We start from the raw sequence: 16,640 nt of genomic DNA, 5'->3' as shown, positions 1-16,640 counted from the left end.
ATCAACAGAATAATTGCCCATTATGAACATGCCAATTCTTTGCCACAGTGTGTCTGGAATCTCGTTATTGAACTCTTGTTTGCCACAATCCGCTTCTCCTTTTACCAATCATCTCCCAGGCATTCAGTGTTCTCCCCTATGGTTAGAGGCACATAGTAAGTGGGAGAGAAGCATAAAATAGGGCTACCCTACACGTAAGATACACAAATCCCCCACTGTAGGTCTGCATTTTCACCTGTTCATCTGGAGGTATTTGTATGATAATTTACTTATAAATCCATTGTGTGTGGAAAGTTAGGAATTTATTGGGGTCCCAGAAAATGTCCCCAGCAGTGGAATGGAATATCTTTGGTATATAAAATCCACTCTGCATTCAATAATTATTCACTGGAATTATTCATCTTTTCAAAAAAGACTAAAAAATCTTCTTTCTTCCCCCTATTTGAAGCATTCAGAGCTAGTTCCTTAGTTAAGCCGCCTTTGGATGTTTTAAGTCCATAAAAAGCCAAAGAAAAACTTCCTAAAATGGGAGCCAGGAAATCAAAGACTTCTATGATTGCAACATGTTTAAAATATGACTTCCAGTCCACCATTCTCTGTTCCCAGATTGGGACTTTTAATAATGGAGCGGCTACAATGTCTTCCATTTTTTGCAGACTTGACAAACAGAAGGTAGGAGAATTCTTCTGGTCTTTTTTAACCTTGCCATTGACGTCCATTTTATTTTGTCAATGGAAGTCATCTAGTCCAAAATGTTAACCATGCAATTAATTTGACTTCCAAAAACATGGAATGACTTCCAATTTTCAGGCTCTCCCTGCTCCAGCCTGCCCCAGAGTTGCTACTTCTCCAAAGACCCACACCCCCTCCTCATATGTTGCTTGCCCTGCATGCATGCTAGGATTACATCTGTGGGATTTGGGTGTGAACAGTCTCTTCCTGGGTGGCCCCTCTTCATCCTCTTCATTCGGCCCCGTGTAAAGAGGCTTAATGAAGGAATGTATGCGGCAGAGACCAGCATCACTGTGCAAGTCTAAAGCAGTAATGTAGTGAGACTTCTCGCATAGGTATCTGCGCTTGTCAGACCCTGCTCCCCATTGCTAAACTCAGTGTGGTAGCACTCTCCATGAGGTTGCTCTAGAAGATAGGGTGTCTTGGTGTCTTTATGTGGATAGCCCCCGACTTCCATGCATGGCATGGTGGAAGCAGTTAGGGGATCCTCCTATTAATGCCTCAGGGTCAAGCATCAGCCTTACCACTCGCAATATCACAATCGATATTGAGGTGCAGGCAGGGGTCTTTGTCACAGTACCCATGTTGCATCCCAATGCACTAAAGTGAATTGGAAGCTATAGTGCTATTCTCTAACGGATCCCCAAAATCACCATATTGTGTAAAGGTGTGGGCTCCCTCCCTGCAGTCTCTGTCCTTCTCTGAATACTTTATTCCATACCCTCAGTGGCCAATGTGGGCCAGGGGAGGGAGTATCCCGATACCTGCCGCCACTCAGATTATCAGAGAGTGTGCAGGTGAATCCCCTCCCAACCCATCCTTATCTGGTGTGACAGAGGCGGTGCGGCTCCACGGGAATGGAGGGGCTGCACCATGCAAACTGGCTTGGCACAGTGGCAGCCCGCATGGTGCCGAGCATGGAGGTGGCGTATAGGTCTCCTCATCGAGACGGCGGATCCAAAGTGCAGATGGGTTCCGCTGGGGGGAAGACACCAGAGCATCGGCACATGACAGCATTGTCTGTAGGAAGTGAGCGGGGCTCCTGCAGCCTGAACCCACAGGAGCCCATGCGCAGTGGAGAAGCCACCGACTCACGAACCCACCAGGAATTAATAATAAAGAAAGAAGGACTCCAAGGAAGCCTGGACAACTGTGAGCAGCAGTTAGGGGAAGCTGGCCAATACTAGGGGGGAGGGTTATTTAAAATGTCGCTTGGAAGGGTGTAGTGTGGGTTTAGTAAGGTTAAGTCAGGAGGAGAATGACAAAGAGACCATTATCATGGGGATACCAGTCTAGAAGGGCAAGGTATGGTTGGCCGTGCATGGTGAGAGGCTCAGACCACGTGAGTGAAAACACCTTCCCTAACTCCCCTAGAACACAAAGCAGGGTTAGGTAAGGGAGAGCGTAGAAAATCCTGAGGGAGCCAGCTAGCCGTCACCTCAGGGAAGACATCTTAAGTATAACATCAAGCTCCAAGGCAATAGGAGTTACTGTGCCCTAGAACTAATCACGGATTGGGATGACTGGGTCAGGGCAGTCATACCCCAGAGGAGAAAATCTAGAAGAGGGATGGCCATTGAGTTGAATTCCCCAAGACCCCGGTCGGTCCTCAAAACGCACACTACATTAGCCAAGCCCAACCTGTCTGTGTCAGTCACAAATAAATACCTTTAAACCCAACTACAGGAGTCAGATTGGTCTTTTTAGGTGATACCCCGTCACACTGAGTTCAACCTTCCCCAAACTATATCAAAAACCTCTTATGCAACCCCCCCTCATAGTCCCAAACCAAGTTGCTTAGTTTATACTGTTTGGATAACCTACATCGTACCACATAACACTTCTCGCATGAGGCACATACACATGTAATCATGGTAATGCCATGATCTCTACTTTCACTTGAATCTGCTCCTGGATGGGGGTGAGGGAGGGTGGGGAGAGCTTGTTCTTCCACTGTCTGCAATCTCTGGGAAAATAGAGAGCTACAGAGCCCAGCACTGTATGCCCTTGTCATCGAGTACCAACAGACCCAACTCAAGTGTCCAAATAAGAGCCATGTTTGATCTGCAGGACCTTTACTGCCCTGCAGGTCCCCTTTCAGCACAGCACTGACCGACCCCTAATTACTGAATATTGTCTGGTCACTATTCCTCTATGAACTGGGGAACACATTTCCATGTTTCTCCCTAAGTCTCGGTTTTCGTCATGGCTCATCACTGCCAGCCTTGCCATAACCCTATCTCTCCCACATGGTGTTCCAGACATGCCAGTCATATTGCTGCCTCATCCATGCATCTCCACTCCCATGCATGGGTGATGTTATGGCTGCTGACCTAGCTCTAGTTAAAGTTCTCTACCCTCTCCATGTAACGCGATGGCTCTATGCATGGGGGGTGAGGCGGCCTGGGACCTTCTCTTTCAGTCAGTAGTGGCGCGCGGCCCGCCAGACACTACTGACTGAAAGAGAAGGTCCCAGGCCGCCTCACCCTCCGTGCATAGAGCCATCGCGTTACATTGAGAGGGTAGATAACTTTAACTAGAGCAGACAACGCTGCATGTTAAACTCAGAAGGCACACAGGCTGGTGCCTTCGATTATAGCCCTGAGGAATGTGGCTTATCAACAATGCACCACACAAACCGGTCGGCTTAAGAACATCCTGAACTAGTGCTAAACACAACACGCACAGTTGCAGCTTGTTCCTAGTAGGGATTCCATACTAAAACGAATTGGGATCCAGTATTCTAAAGAAACCTCAAGAGAGGAACTCACCGAATAACTTTTCTTCACAAAAACCTGCACCTGCTCAACAGAGAAAACCCATTAAAGATACAGTTTTTTCATCTGAATAGCAGCAGACACATGCCTAGCTCTTGGTGGACTAGCATGTGCCTTTTAGCACGACACAGTGCATCCACACAAGTTTGAAAGCAAGGCCAGAGATGCTGGCTCCTCCTAAATTACATCATCAAGCAAGCTGTGTGTTCTTTCAAGTGTGACTATTGAATTGGGCAACCCACAGTTGGCAATCCCTAAACAGTCCTTTGTGTTATGTATGGTTGCTGACCTCCCAATTCAACCCTGCTCCCTGTTATGTAAGTCTACACCCACCACCAACCACTCACACCCTGCTTGGACACTGCATAGCAATTGTGTCCATGTACATTTCAAACAGTTAATCTCTGCCCTGACCCCCATTCCCTTTGTTCAACTTTCCCTCATTCACTTCGCCTATGCCCCTCTCCCTCTCCTCCCAACCCTTACCCTTATACTCCACAATTCAGCCAGTACATCAGATTGTGATGACAGTAAGTCGGGGTACTGCATGTCTGGTAAAACCCACTTTGATGTTATATTGTGAAGCAGAAACCCTTCAAACATGGGACTCCCAGATATCATCCAAGCAGAGGGTGGCAATGCTGTCAAGGGCACACAAGTGGTCAGCAAAGCTTTCAAATCCACTTGGGAGGTGGTAAAATGTTATGTCATCCCTGATTCCTATGCACTGAGATATTCAACACAATATCTTCTTTATATTTTAGGAAAAAGATGTTGAGGAGAAGTTTAACCTCCTACTACTTGAGATCAACATGAAGGAAGACGAAGCTTTGGGATCCCAAGACATTGGTGCTCGGATGCAAACACTGCAGCAGCATCTCATCGCTCAGTACTTCCTGGAGAAGGACATACCCACCTGGTGTCATGGAAGTTTGGATAAGGCCTTTGATTATGAGAATCTCTCACTGACCGAGCACCTGAGTCTTCTTCAAGCAACAGTCCAAGTAACACTGAATGGAGTCGGTATGGAGATGATTAATCTGCTGCAGTACAAAGACGAGATAGATGCGAAATCCAGCTGCCTCATTCGAATACTGGATTTACTTTACAAGACAAACAAGACATTAGCAGGAAAGCTCTCCCGCGTGGTCTTTCATGGACTCTCCATCGCCAGTCAAGACTGCCTTGGACTCCTATTATTCAGTGGCATATGGACCCCTATCCAGGCCATTGTGTTTGTGCTGAAGGTGCGACAGGAAGCTGTTCCTCAGGACAAGGTGGAGAAAATCCTCCAACGTGTACAGACGTACCATGTAGATATTAATACTGCCCTTGCTTCCTTGAAGGAACTGGATCCTCTTCAACATCTCCAGCAACAAGTGAAGAAAGAGAAGGACAAAGATTTAAAAACCATCCTAGCAGAAATGAGAGCAAACAGATATCCAGAAAAGGTCCTCTACATCCTGGAACAAGTCCTTAGTGAAGTTGGGGCTCGACTACCAGCATACGAAACATTGGATCTGGACGAGAAAATGAAACAAGAAGGGTTAGAGATGACCCGATCTATTGACTTGGAAAATCCTGATATTGAGACACTTGTTAAGATTGTGATTGGCTTATGTGTGGCTGTTCAGGACACCACAACTATTATAAAAGAGTCGGGAGAGAAGATCGAAGGCTATTTCCCACGCATGACCCAACTTGCATCTGTGTTGACACTTCTCCTTTCCAAAGACTCTGAATGCAATGGTTGTCTTCTGGAGATCTTCACTGGTGAGGGCAAATCTTCAATCGTGGCTATGCTCGCCCTCATCCATGCAATCCGTGGAAAGAAAGTGGATGTTATAACAAGTTCCCCGGTACTTGCCCGTCGAGATCAAGAGGAATGGAGCAAACTCTACAAGATGTTCAATGTGTCTTGTAGTGTTGTTCCACCTCCAGCGTTAGATGAATGCACTGACTCCAAACAAAGGGATAGAACCATTAAAGAGGCATACACAGCTGATATTGCGTATGGTACGATTGGGAATTTTGCTGCAGACATTCTGCGACAGGAATTTGAAAAAGTCAACACCCGCAGAGATAGGACTTTCGATATAGCCATTGTGGATGAAGTAGACTATATGACCTTAGACAGTGGTGTACAAGTCACGTTTCTTTCACATGCAGCCACAGGGATTCGGCACTTAGAACAACTGCTAGCCGCCATCTGGGCAAAGGTGTGTACATGCCAACGCATCGAAGATGCCAAAACCGGAGACATACTCTGGGCAACAGGATCACAGTATTTCCACAAAGTTGCTACAACAGCTGTGATGGGACCACAGACATCTGAACATTTTTCTCCCCTTGATATTCTGATGCCAGGACTGCAGCTGGGATTCTTCACTGAAGAAGATGTGAAACAAATAGAAATGACCACAGGAAGACCAGAACAGCCGAGCACGGAAGAACCAAAGGACTGTGAAATCAAAGAACTCATGGATAAACTGGGGCCTGCTCAGCAGAGAGATCTATTGTCTATATTTCAGAAGGTTCTAGAAGATGCAGTTGTGTTTGAATGTTATGAGGTACAGGATGGTAAAGCATCTTCTTTCGAGAACAATTCCACAGCTGACAACCCCTCCGTATTGGATCATGAGAAGGTACACATTCTTCTCCAGGAACATGGGCGCGCTTGTGAAGTGATGCATGAAAAGACACTAGTAGAAGGAGCCGTTGCTGAACTGGAATCAAGAATTAAGTACTCAGATGCCTATCAGCCACCAGAAAGCCAAAGTAATAATGAGGAGCACTTCATCCTACTGCCAGCCTACCTGAAAGAGTATACCAAGAGCAGGATGAAGGTCTTTGTGGAAAATGCCCTGAAAGCAATAACAATGGTCAAGGATCGCGAGTACATGATAGAATCGGCCACAGACCCAAACCAAGTAAAGACCATCTCGCCCATCCATGAGTATCACTGCATCATCCCAGTGGACTTCAAAGCTACCGGTGTGCTCGAGAAGAACAAGCGCTGGGGAGACGGCTTGCAGCAATTTCTGGAAATGAAGCACCAATTGGCGATATCTCCGTTATCGAATGTCACCAACTTTATGTCAAATTTCCATTTCCTTCAGAGATACACTAAAGGCACTGGCATGTTCGGTGTATCGGGCACCCTGGGTGATGAGGCAGAAGTGGAGTTCCTGAAAAAGCATTATAGAGTCTCTTGCTATAGCATGCCAACTCACCGCTACACCAAGAAGACCGAGCTACCTGTTGTCCAGGTTGAAGGCGGGCAAGATGATTGGATTAAAAAGATTTGTGAATGTGTGAAGGAACACACCAGCCCAAATATGTACGTCAAAGGCCAAGCCGCTTTAGTCATCTGTGAAGATGTGAAAACGGCGGAGAAGCTGCAAAAAAAGTTATTAGAACTACAAGCTATTTCCAACTCAGATAAAATAACTTTGTACACCAGAAGTGATCAACACAACATTGAAAGGAGAATCTTCGATGCCGGGGATGTGGTAATTGCTACAAACCTCGGTGGAAGGGGCACCGATGTTAAAATCACTAGAGATGTCAATGACAGTGGGGGGCTCTTTGTGATTCTCACCCATTTCCCACCGAACATGAGAGTGGAAAAGCAAATATTTGGCCGAACATCTCGTAAAGGGAACCCTGGGATGGTCCAGATGATACTAAACTACCAAGAGCTGCCTCAATCCTATCAAGGCCAACCCATCGAGGTGATGAGGCAACTCAGGGCAGACTATGAAAAGAAACGCATTGAGGACATGGAAGACGATGAGCTCTTGGAAGTAAAGATGCGAGAGGAACTGTTTGAGAAATTTTGCGAGCATCTGGATCTTTTTCATGGAAATTATGGAAAGGTGGAAAGAAGAGACCTATACCTGTCTTCTGACTTTCTCGCGAGTGACGACACATTTGATTACTCCCAAACCAAGCTGGACTATCGCCCAGCTTTGAATGCACTGAAGGAGACCTGGGCCCTTTGGCTCACGCTTCATGACAAAGACATAGAGGAGCATAAAGACCTCAAACAACTAAAGCAAGACCTCAGCAGAGTGACCCAGAAGAGAGTGGAGAGCCTCCTAAGGGGGGAATCAGAGAACTTCTACGACTTCATTAAGCAAGCAATGGATCGCATGTACCTTCACACTCAGAACAAAGGGTCGGATTATGGTGCATTATCGTTCTGGGAGAAAGCGCAGAATACTGATCGAGTGTACCGTGCCATCTCTCTCTACAATCAAGCTTACATAAAAATTAATTTGGGGCAGGGGGACTATGTGCAGAATGCCATTGATTTATTGACGGAATCAAAGCAAACAATCCATATCTATGTTTCAGAGGTGGCGAACACCACGGTGGCTTGCCAAATGTCCTGCATAGCAAAGTTCGAGCCTCACAACAGAGATGAAACCAACTTTGCAAAACAAATGCAAACCCGCAAGAGCCTCTTTAAATCCTGGATCGATTACATTGACAAATCCGTAGCAAAATTAAGAGAGCTGCAAAACAGCAAGAGCAATGCCATCACGAAGGACCAAGCCGTCTTCTCACTGTCAGCTGATCATGGCCCTATAACCACTGATGAGCTGAATGTGCTCTACGACTATGGCTTGTCCTTTGTATTTGAAGTTGAGAAGAAGCCAGAGTTCTGCATTGATGCGCTTATCTGTTTCATCCTCGGAGCACTGCAGGTACTAGCAGGTATTCTTGTGTGTGTGCTCACAGCTGGGACTGCCAGTCAGATCGGGATGGGGCTTATATCTGAAGGAGTATCTGACATGATATCGGGCGTAGAAGGGATGATAAAGGGTGCCTTTGATTGGGCAGAATGGGCAATATCCAAAGCAATTAGCATTGGGATGTCCCTGTTAACGGCAGGATTTAGCACCATAAAAAAGGCAGCGGAAACCGTTGTGAAAGCAGCAAAGAGTTTGATCACCGGAGCTAAGACCTTTGCATCTGTTGCAGATGACATTATCCGAACCGGAAAATCTTTAATTTCTACAATTGCTACTGCTACAAAATCCACGGCGTCCACTGTGACCAAAGAGTCTCTATCAAAATCCATCAAGGCCCTCGCAACAAATTCTGCTGTGAGGAAAAACTTTGTGCAGGCCGCAAAATACGCTGGTCAAGAGATCGCCAAGCAGGGTGCACTCAAGGGTCTAGAATATGGCATGGACAAAGGGCTACAGGCCGTCTTCAGAAGCATGTTTGAAAAAGCTTTCAAAGAGATGATAACCCAATCCGTAAAAGGGGATGAAGCTCTGAACCAGGCAATGATAAAGTTTGCAATCGTCAATGGGGTGCCTGAGAACGCCCTACTCACCGAGAATCCAAACACCTTTCAGATTCGAGAAACACATCGCGAGATCATGAATAGCATCATATCAGATGTTTGCCAGAGTGCAGTCACTGACGTCACTTCTGATTACGACACCGTCAACAAGTTGTTTACTCACCTCCAGGCCATGGAAGACGGTGTCCTCCAAATTCTAGATAAGGCCAAGGTGAAGGGAGCTATCCAGAAAGGATTCAAGCTCAGTGTTGAGGTCGGAAAGAGCATGGTTGAGTTTGTGCAGATGGTAAATGCCGCCCCAACTCAAGATATGATGGAAAAGAGAGTCATCCCGTTTATGGTTCAGAAATGTGATGAGCTCCCAACCGCTAAAGACTATAAGGAGGATGGGCGTCGCAATTTCCCAGATGTGCAGACTATGAAAGAGAAATTGCTGGAAACAGTATCCCAACAATTAAGTGATGAATTCATTGAATTATTTACTGGCCGCTTAACAAGCATGATAAACAATCCAATCCGCAGAGAAATGAACAAACATGTTGGAAAAACCATCGACAACATCCTTGGAAGAAACAAGACTGAACGCTTCTTCATTGAACAAAGGCACAAAAAAAAAATGAAAAAGACACCAATCGAGGGAGAAAAAAAGAACCTAACAGTAGCTGAGCAGAAGGAGGTGAAAGATTATGTTAAGAAAATGGAAGACGTGAGCTGCCCGTCCACAGAGCTGGATCTGAATGTTCTGACCAAGAGTGACCTTCTGGAGGGGAAAGGCGTCAAGATCATCGTGGTGGACGAGAAACAGAAGACAATTTCCACTGAGTTCTATCCGGGCAAGGACTCCACCGCCGGGGTCATCACCCTCCAGCTGAGCAAAGTGAAGGAAGCAGACGAGAGGTAAGAAGCCTAGATCCAATACCTAGTTATGCTGTGGCTTTCTTTCCCTTCTCTGGTTCTGATTCTCATAGTCATTCTCCCTGTCGATAGGCCTGTATAGGTAAGAGTGCAATGATTGCTCAGCCGGGACACTTAAGAGTCTTGAGTCCATGGTCACCTTCAGGCTGCATGAAACTTGTAAGAAAGGAAGTCCACATTTGCCTTACACTTCTGAGTCGTCTTCGTATAACGCCTTGACCAATTTTCTTCAGTGAGTCCCATCCATATCATACTTGAAGTATGACTTGTATATATCTGTGGCCCTTTGGAGACCCTTCTGGCCTCCAAACATGTGGGTTGTTGCTAAGATGCCCACTTGTCTCCCTGGATCAGTAAAGTGGGCCAGACATTTGTACTGGTTCTGGTTGATGGCAGTGTACCATAATACAGTGGCACAACGAGCTGGGGCCATTTTGGTTTACAGGGAGCCTTTCTTCAGGGCAAGGCTCTAAAAATAGTGATACGTTCGAAACTCAGTATCCAGGCAACAGTAAATTGTTCACCTTCTGGTTGATTGGGTGTAACAAGGGAATAGACATATAGGGTACTTTCATGACTTGCTCCAGCCAGCTGGATTTCTGTGCTCAAGCCTGGCGCTCACATATGTCATTGTGGGTGTGTCTGTGGGTGGCTGTTTGGGATTCCTTTGGAATCCACCTCCTTTAGTTTGCTCGCAAAGATGTCCATTCCTTTATTCGGTGGTGCCAGCTATATCCATCTTCAGAAAGTGGTGAAGCTTCGCCTTTCCACCGAGCAGAAGGAACCATGTCCGATGCTCCTTTGCCTTTTTTCAGTGGTGCCAGCTATATCCATTTTCAGAAAGTGGTGAAGCTCTGCCTTTCTACCGAGCCGAAGCAACCATGTCCGTTGCTTCTTTTCCTTTAGTCAGTGGTGCCAGCTAGATGCATCTTCAGAATGTGGTGAGGCTTTGCCTTTCCACCGAGCAGAAGCAACCATGTCCGTTGCTTCTTTTCCTTTAGTCAGTGTTGCCAGCTAAATCCATCTTCAGAAAGTGGTAAAGCTTTGTATTTCTACCGAGCAGAAGGAACCGTGTCCAATGCAGCTTTGCCTTTATTCAGTGGTGCCAGCTAGATCAACCTTCAGAAAGTGGTAAAGCTTTGCCTTTCTACTGAGCAGAAGGAACCGTGTCCGATGGATGCTCCTTGGCCTTTATTCAGTGTTGCCAGCTTGATCCATCATCAGAAAGTGGTGAGTCTTTGCCTTTCTACCGAGCAGAAGGAACTGTGTCCACTGACGCTTTGCCTTGATTAAGTGGTGCCACTTAGAACCAACTTCAGAAAGTGGTAAAACCTTGCCTTTCTACTGACCAGAGGGAACTGTGTCCGATGCTCCTTTGCCTTTATTCAGTGGTATCAGCTAGATCAATTTTCAGAAAGTGGTGAGTCTTTGCCTTTTTACCGAGCAGAAGGAACCATGTCCAATGCAGCTTTGTCTTTATTCACTGGTGCCAGCTAGATCCATCCTCAAAAAGTGGTGAAGCTTTGTCTTTCGACTGACCAGCAAGGACTGTGTCCAATGCTCCATTTCCTTTATTTAGTTATATCAGCTACATCAATCTCTAGAAAGTGCTGAAGCTTTGCCTTTCTACTGATCAGAAGGAACCGGGTTAATTGCAGCTTTGCCCTTATTCAGTGGTGCCAGCTAGATCCATGTTCAGGAAGTGGTAAAGCTTTGCCTTTATGATGAGCAGAAGGAACCGTGTCTTATGCTCCTTTGCCTTTATTCAGTGGTGCCAGCTAGATCCTACTTCAGAAAGTGGTGAAGCTTTGCCTTTCTACCGAGCAGAAGGAACCGTGTCCAATGCAGCTTTGCCTTTATTCAGTGGTGCCAGCTAGATCCAACTTCAGAAAGTGGTGAAGCTCTGCCTTTCTACTGACCAGAAGGAACTGTGTCTGATGCTCCTTTGCCTTTATTCAGTGGTATCAGCTAGAACCATTTTCAGAAAGTGATGAAGCTGAGACTTTCTACTGAGCAGAAGGAACCAGGTTTGATGTTCCTTTGCCTTTATTCAGCAGTGCCAGCTTGAACCATCTTCAGAAAGTGGTGAAGCTTTGCCTCTCTACTGAGCAGAAGGAACTGTGCTCGATGCCCCTTTGCCTTTATTCAGTGGTGCCAGCTATATCCATCTTCAGAAAGTGGTGAGGCTTTGCCTCTCTACTGAGCAGAAGGCACCATTTCCAATGCTCCTTTGCCTTTATTCAGTGGTGCCAGCTTGATCCATCATCAGAAAGTGGTGAAGCTTTGCCTCTCTACTGAGCAGAAGGAACCATGTCCAATGCTCCTTTACCTTTACTCAGTGGTGCCAGCTGGATCCACCTTCAGAAAGTGGGGAAACTTTACCTTTCTACCGAGCAGAAGGAACCGTGTCCAATGTAGCTTTGCCTTTGTTCAGGGGTGCTAGCTAGATCCACCTTCAGAAAGTGGTAATGCTTTGCCTTTCTACTAAGCAGAAGGAACTGTGTCCGATGCTCCTTTGCCTTTATTCAGTGGTGCCAGCTATATCCATCTTCAGAAAGTGGTGAGGCTTTGCCTCTCTACTGAGCAGAAGGCACCATTTCCAATGCTCCTTTGCCTTTATTCAGTGGTGCCAGCTTGATCCATCATCAGAAAGTGGTGAAGCTTTGCCTCTCTACTGAGCAGAAGGAACCATGTCCAATGCTCCTTTACCTTTACTCAGTGGTGCCAGCTGGATCCACCTTCAGAAAGTGGGGAAACTTTACCTTTCTACCGAGCAGAAGGAACCGTGTCCAATGTAGCTTTGCCTTTGTTCAGGGGTGCTAGCTAGATCCACCTTCAGAAAGTGGTAATGCTTTGCCTTTCTACTAAGCAGAAGGAACTGTGTCCGATGCTCCTTTGCCTTTATTCAGTGGTGCCAGCTAGACCCATCTTCAGAAAGTGGTGAGGCTTTGCCTTTCAACTGAGAAAAAGGAACCATGTCTGATGTTCCTTTGCCTTCATTCAGCAGTGCCAGCTAGAGACATGTTCAGAAAGTGGTGAGGCTTTGGTTTCTACCAAGCAGAAGTCACGATTTCTGATGCTCCTTTGCCTTTATTCAGTGTTGCTAGCTTGTTCCATCTTCAGAAAGTGGTGAGGCTTTGCCTTTCTACCGAGCAGAAGAAACCATTTCCAATGCTCCTTTGCCCTTTGCCTTTATTCAGTGGTGCCAGCTAGAGGCATCTTCAGAAAGTGGTAAAGCTTTGCCTTTCTACTGAGCAGAAGGAAACATGTCGGATGCTCCTTTGCCCTTTGCCCTTATTCAGTGGCGCCAGCTAGAGGCATCTTCAGAAAGTGGTGAGGTTTTGCCTTTCTACTGAGCAGGAGGAACCATGTCCGATGCTCCTTTGCCTGCATTCAGTGGTGCCAGCTAGATCCTACTTCAGAAAGTGGTGAAGCTTTGGTTTCTACCGAGCAGAAGGAACAATGTCTGATGCTCCTTTGCCTTTATTCAGTGGTGCCAGCTAGATCCTACTTCAGAAAGTGGTGAAGCTTTGGTTTCTACTGAGCAGAAGGAACCATGTCTGATGCTCCTTTGCCTTTATTCAGTGGTGCCAGCTAGATCCATCTACAGAAAGTGGTTGCGCTATGCCTTTCCACCAAGCAGAAGGTACTGCGTCCGATAGATCCGTCTTCAGAATGTGAGTGATTCTGGGAAGCCAATTTAGTGATGCAGCAAGGTTTAAACTTGTGTCTAACCAAACTCTCAATGGTGTAAAGGACTGGAGAGGGGTGTCTAGGACCCCAGCCAAGATTCTCTATTGCTGGTAGCAATGGATGACCAATCAAGGCCTAGCTTTTCAGGAGGTGATGCACGCTGGTTCTTAAGTATAGTGTAGTCCCCAAGCACACACAAAGGAATGTCCACACACTGTATTAGTTAAAACACAATCTTTATATAATTAAAGTTCAAGGTTATATACACAATCACAATAACTCACTTTGTGCTCAGTAAATCTACAATGGCAAATATATACAGTTCTAAGTAGTACCACAATTATTATGAGATTTCATTAAAGTGCATCAACTGTACTCTGGTTAAATGTCACACAAATCACTTAATAAAGGTAACCAACAATAGACATAGGAGGAAAGCAGTTGGTTAGAACAATTGGCAGAATACTGGCCCCGTTACCCAGACACAGTTCGGTGTGGAGATCCCCCACCTGGGCAACCTATAAAATAAACATGCACTACAAGCCCAGTCCATATATTGTTCAATAAGTCTTATTAACTTCTATAATTCTACCACCCCAATGTACCTGGAATAGCAGAGTTCAACGATGACTCATCGGCGGATCTTTCTTGAGCGGCTCCCTTTAAAGCAGGAGCCACGGATCGTCGAGATCCCTCAAAGAAAGTGAACTCGGCATTGAGGCGGCAGCTTCGGTCCCAGCGGTGCTCGTCGACGACGGAGAGAAGATGTCCTGCAAGGAAGAGGCGTGCGGGGCACCTCGATGTCAATAGTTCAGGACCGCAAAGTGTTTGTGAAGAACTGTGGCCCAGCAAGGATGTCAAGTCAGCCAGCGTCTCTATGATCTTTGGGTGGCGGGAAACGCAATGCCATATGCTCATCGGCGCGTCAACTGCTTGGCCTTCTCCGGCGGGATAAGGTGGTCAGCAGTGCAGTTCCGGTCATCGATGGCACAGCGTCAAGCCGTCCCCTCTTCTGTGCAACACGGCTTCGATGGGCCTCCAGCAGTTATAGCAAACCTGTGAACCCTGGTCGACAGCGGTGGACGGAATGTCCGGTGCTTATCTTTGTTCTCCTCGGCGGTCCCCGTCTCCGGTCGGCAGCCTGTCGAGGGTCTGACTTCAAGGGAGCTTCGGCGAAGGTCAGCAGCGCTCGATGGTCCCTTGGAGCACGCAGTGCCTCTCTTGGATCAGTCTCGACGGCTCGGTGGCTTTCAGATTTCGGTGAAGGGAGACAGCAGTCAACCTTCTTCTTCAGGCTCGGCTTCGAGATTCAGCTCCAGTTTCAAGGTCAGTTTCAACTCCAGCTTCTGAACGAATTCTAGCAGTGGGAGGCCCCCAGATATACTAGTTGATCTCTCATTCATTCTGCTGGGTCACACTCAGGCAACAAATCACTCAGAAGGGCATTCAGCAGTCAGTCAGCCAATCAGGCATACAGTGCATTCAGGCCATTCTCCTCCCTCTCAGACACTCAAGACAAGGAATGTCTATTGGGACAAGTACCCAGTCATTCAACACTACACACTGCATTCATACCAGTTTCGGACAGTGCTATCTCAGTCATTGTGTGAAACACCAGAAACTAGACATCCACAACAAGAAGTGCCTATTGGTAACACACTCCATTCACCCAGGTCCCACCCACAGGGTGTACCCCCCCCCCTATACAGTCACTGGGAAGGCTCCAGCCCGTCTGGCCTGGACTTCACAACAACACCATATATGGAACTTCCACCTAACAGCCAGTCAGGGGGAAAGGACAGAGGCAGGGCTTCCCAGGACTTTGGGAAAACAAGGTAACAGGCAATAGAAAGCAAGAGGCCACAGGGGCCATCTTGTTTTCCATCCGGAATCAATGGATTCCAATAGCAGGGCCTGGGGATCCCAAAATGGAGGATACTTTGCGCACCTGTCAAATTCAGCATTGAGCGGCCACCAGCCCATACCCTGCTCTGCGGGCCACCCACCCTACCCACCTACTACCCACCTACTACACAAGGCTGATTTAAGTACGGTGTTTAGCCAGTACATCCTGTGCTCTGAAACAGTTGAAATCTGGTGCTTTATAGAAGAGCACTTTCTTTTTTCTTTTTTAATCCTCCTGACTACTTAAGGAAACTTTTGGAACCAATGATACCTGTTCTGCGGGGGCCGGTTATAATCTGCGCAATGCCAAAGAGGAAGTACTACCTGTGGGAACTGATAATAAGAGGGGTAATAGTAAAAGTAAAAAATCTCTCCCTGTAACAACGGGAGCTATTATTTCCTTCTTTCAACCCAACCCACCAGCAGAGGGCAACCTGACACAGGAACAGTATGTGGTACCACCCATTGATTTGGACAATCATTCTCTGGAGCATACCAGTAGTGGAGAGATAGACAATAATTCCCTCCTGGATATGTGTCTCTCAATACAAAGGCAGATGACTCCTGTAGTAATGAAAATCCCGGAAGTGCATGTACCTAATACTTTGTCACCTAATTTGATGCAACCATTGAATATGGCAGCTAGGTTGTCTGCCTCAACAAATTTGGAGGCATTGGTGGACCAGTCTGGAATGGATCCTGCCAATGACACCTTTACCTTGACGGGTGGGTTCAAAGAGTTACAAGCCTCCGTGGCGTCACTGCAATTTGTGCTGAAAATATTACTAAAAATGTGTGGGCGTATTCTTGAAAACACCATTAACATGACGGCGGCAAATGAGGCTAACTGCAACGAGACTGATGATGCGGAAAATAATCTTTCAATTGCGGCTGGTATGGTGGAGGCAGAGCCAGAGAATAATGAGAACTCGGTCCAGGAAATCGAGGATCTGACAAACTCTGAGATTTGTTTCTCTCGTAAACAGAGGAGAATGGCTAGAAGGGCAACTACGAGGAAGAGACCGTGTGTTGTGGCCTCAAAACCCCCATCAACTGCTACACCCATCAAGCCTACAAAAAAAGCCAAGAAAAAAGCGACACGTGCAAAGAAACGAAAGTTGGTAAAAGAGGGGCGCTTAACAAGCTGGTTGATCACTGAGAAGACCAACGAAGCTAATAGTGTAGCAGAAAACTCTATTGTGCTTCCTGATTCATTTATGGAAGAAGACCCTGACAAAATCTCTTCTACTCCTCGCAGTAGAAGTATGACCTCCCCCACAAGAGAGAATGCCAATTTA

General features: G+C 46.5%; 1 protein-coding gene across 2 annotated transcripts in view; it reads left to right on the top strand.

Moving 5' to 3' along the window:
• The window catches only part of LOC138511169 (uncharacterized), a 296,224-nt gene that overhangs the window by 200,239 nt on the left and 79,345 nt on the right, over nucleotides 1-16,640 (top strand). For both annotated transcript variants that reach the window (XM_069626676.1, XM_069626677.1), the window contains exon 5: nucleotides 4,274-9,726. In XM_069626676.1, the coding sequence (XP_069482777.1) occupies nucleotides 4,274-9,726 (5,453 nt within the window). The remainder of the gene's footprint in view (nucleotides 1-4,273; nucleotides 9,727-16,640) is intronic.

This window comes from Ambystoma mexicanum, chromosome 6p, assembly GCF_040938575.1.
Source record: "Ambystoma mexicanum isolate Mex_15411 chromosome 6p, UKY_AmexF1_1, whole genome shotgun sequence".
In the NCBI taxonomy this organism is placed as follows: Eukaryota; Metazoa; Chordata; class Amphibia; order Caudata; family Ambystomatidae; genus Ambystoma; species Ambystoma mexicanum.
This window is presented reverse-complemented; position numbering and strand designations above follow the sequence as displayed.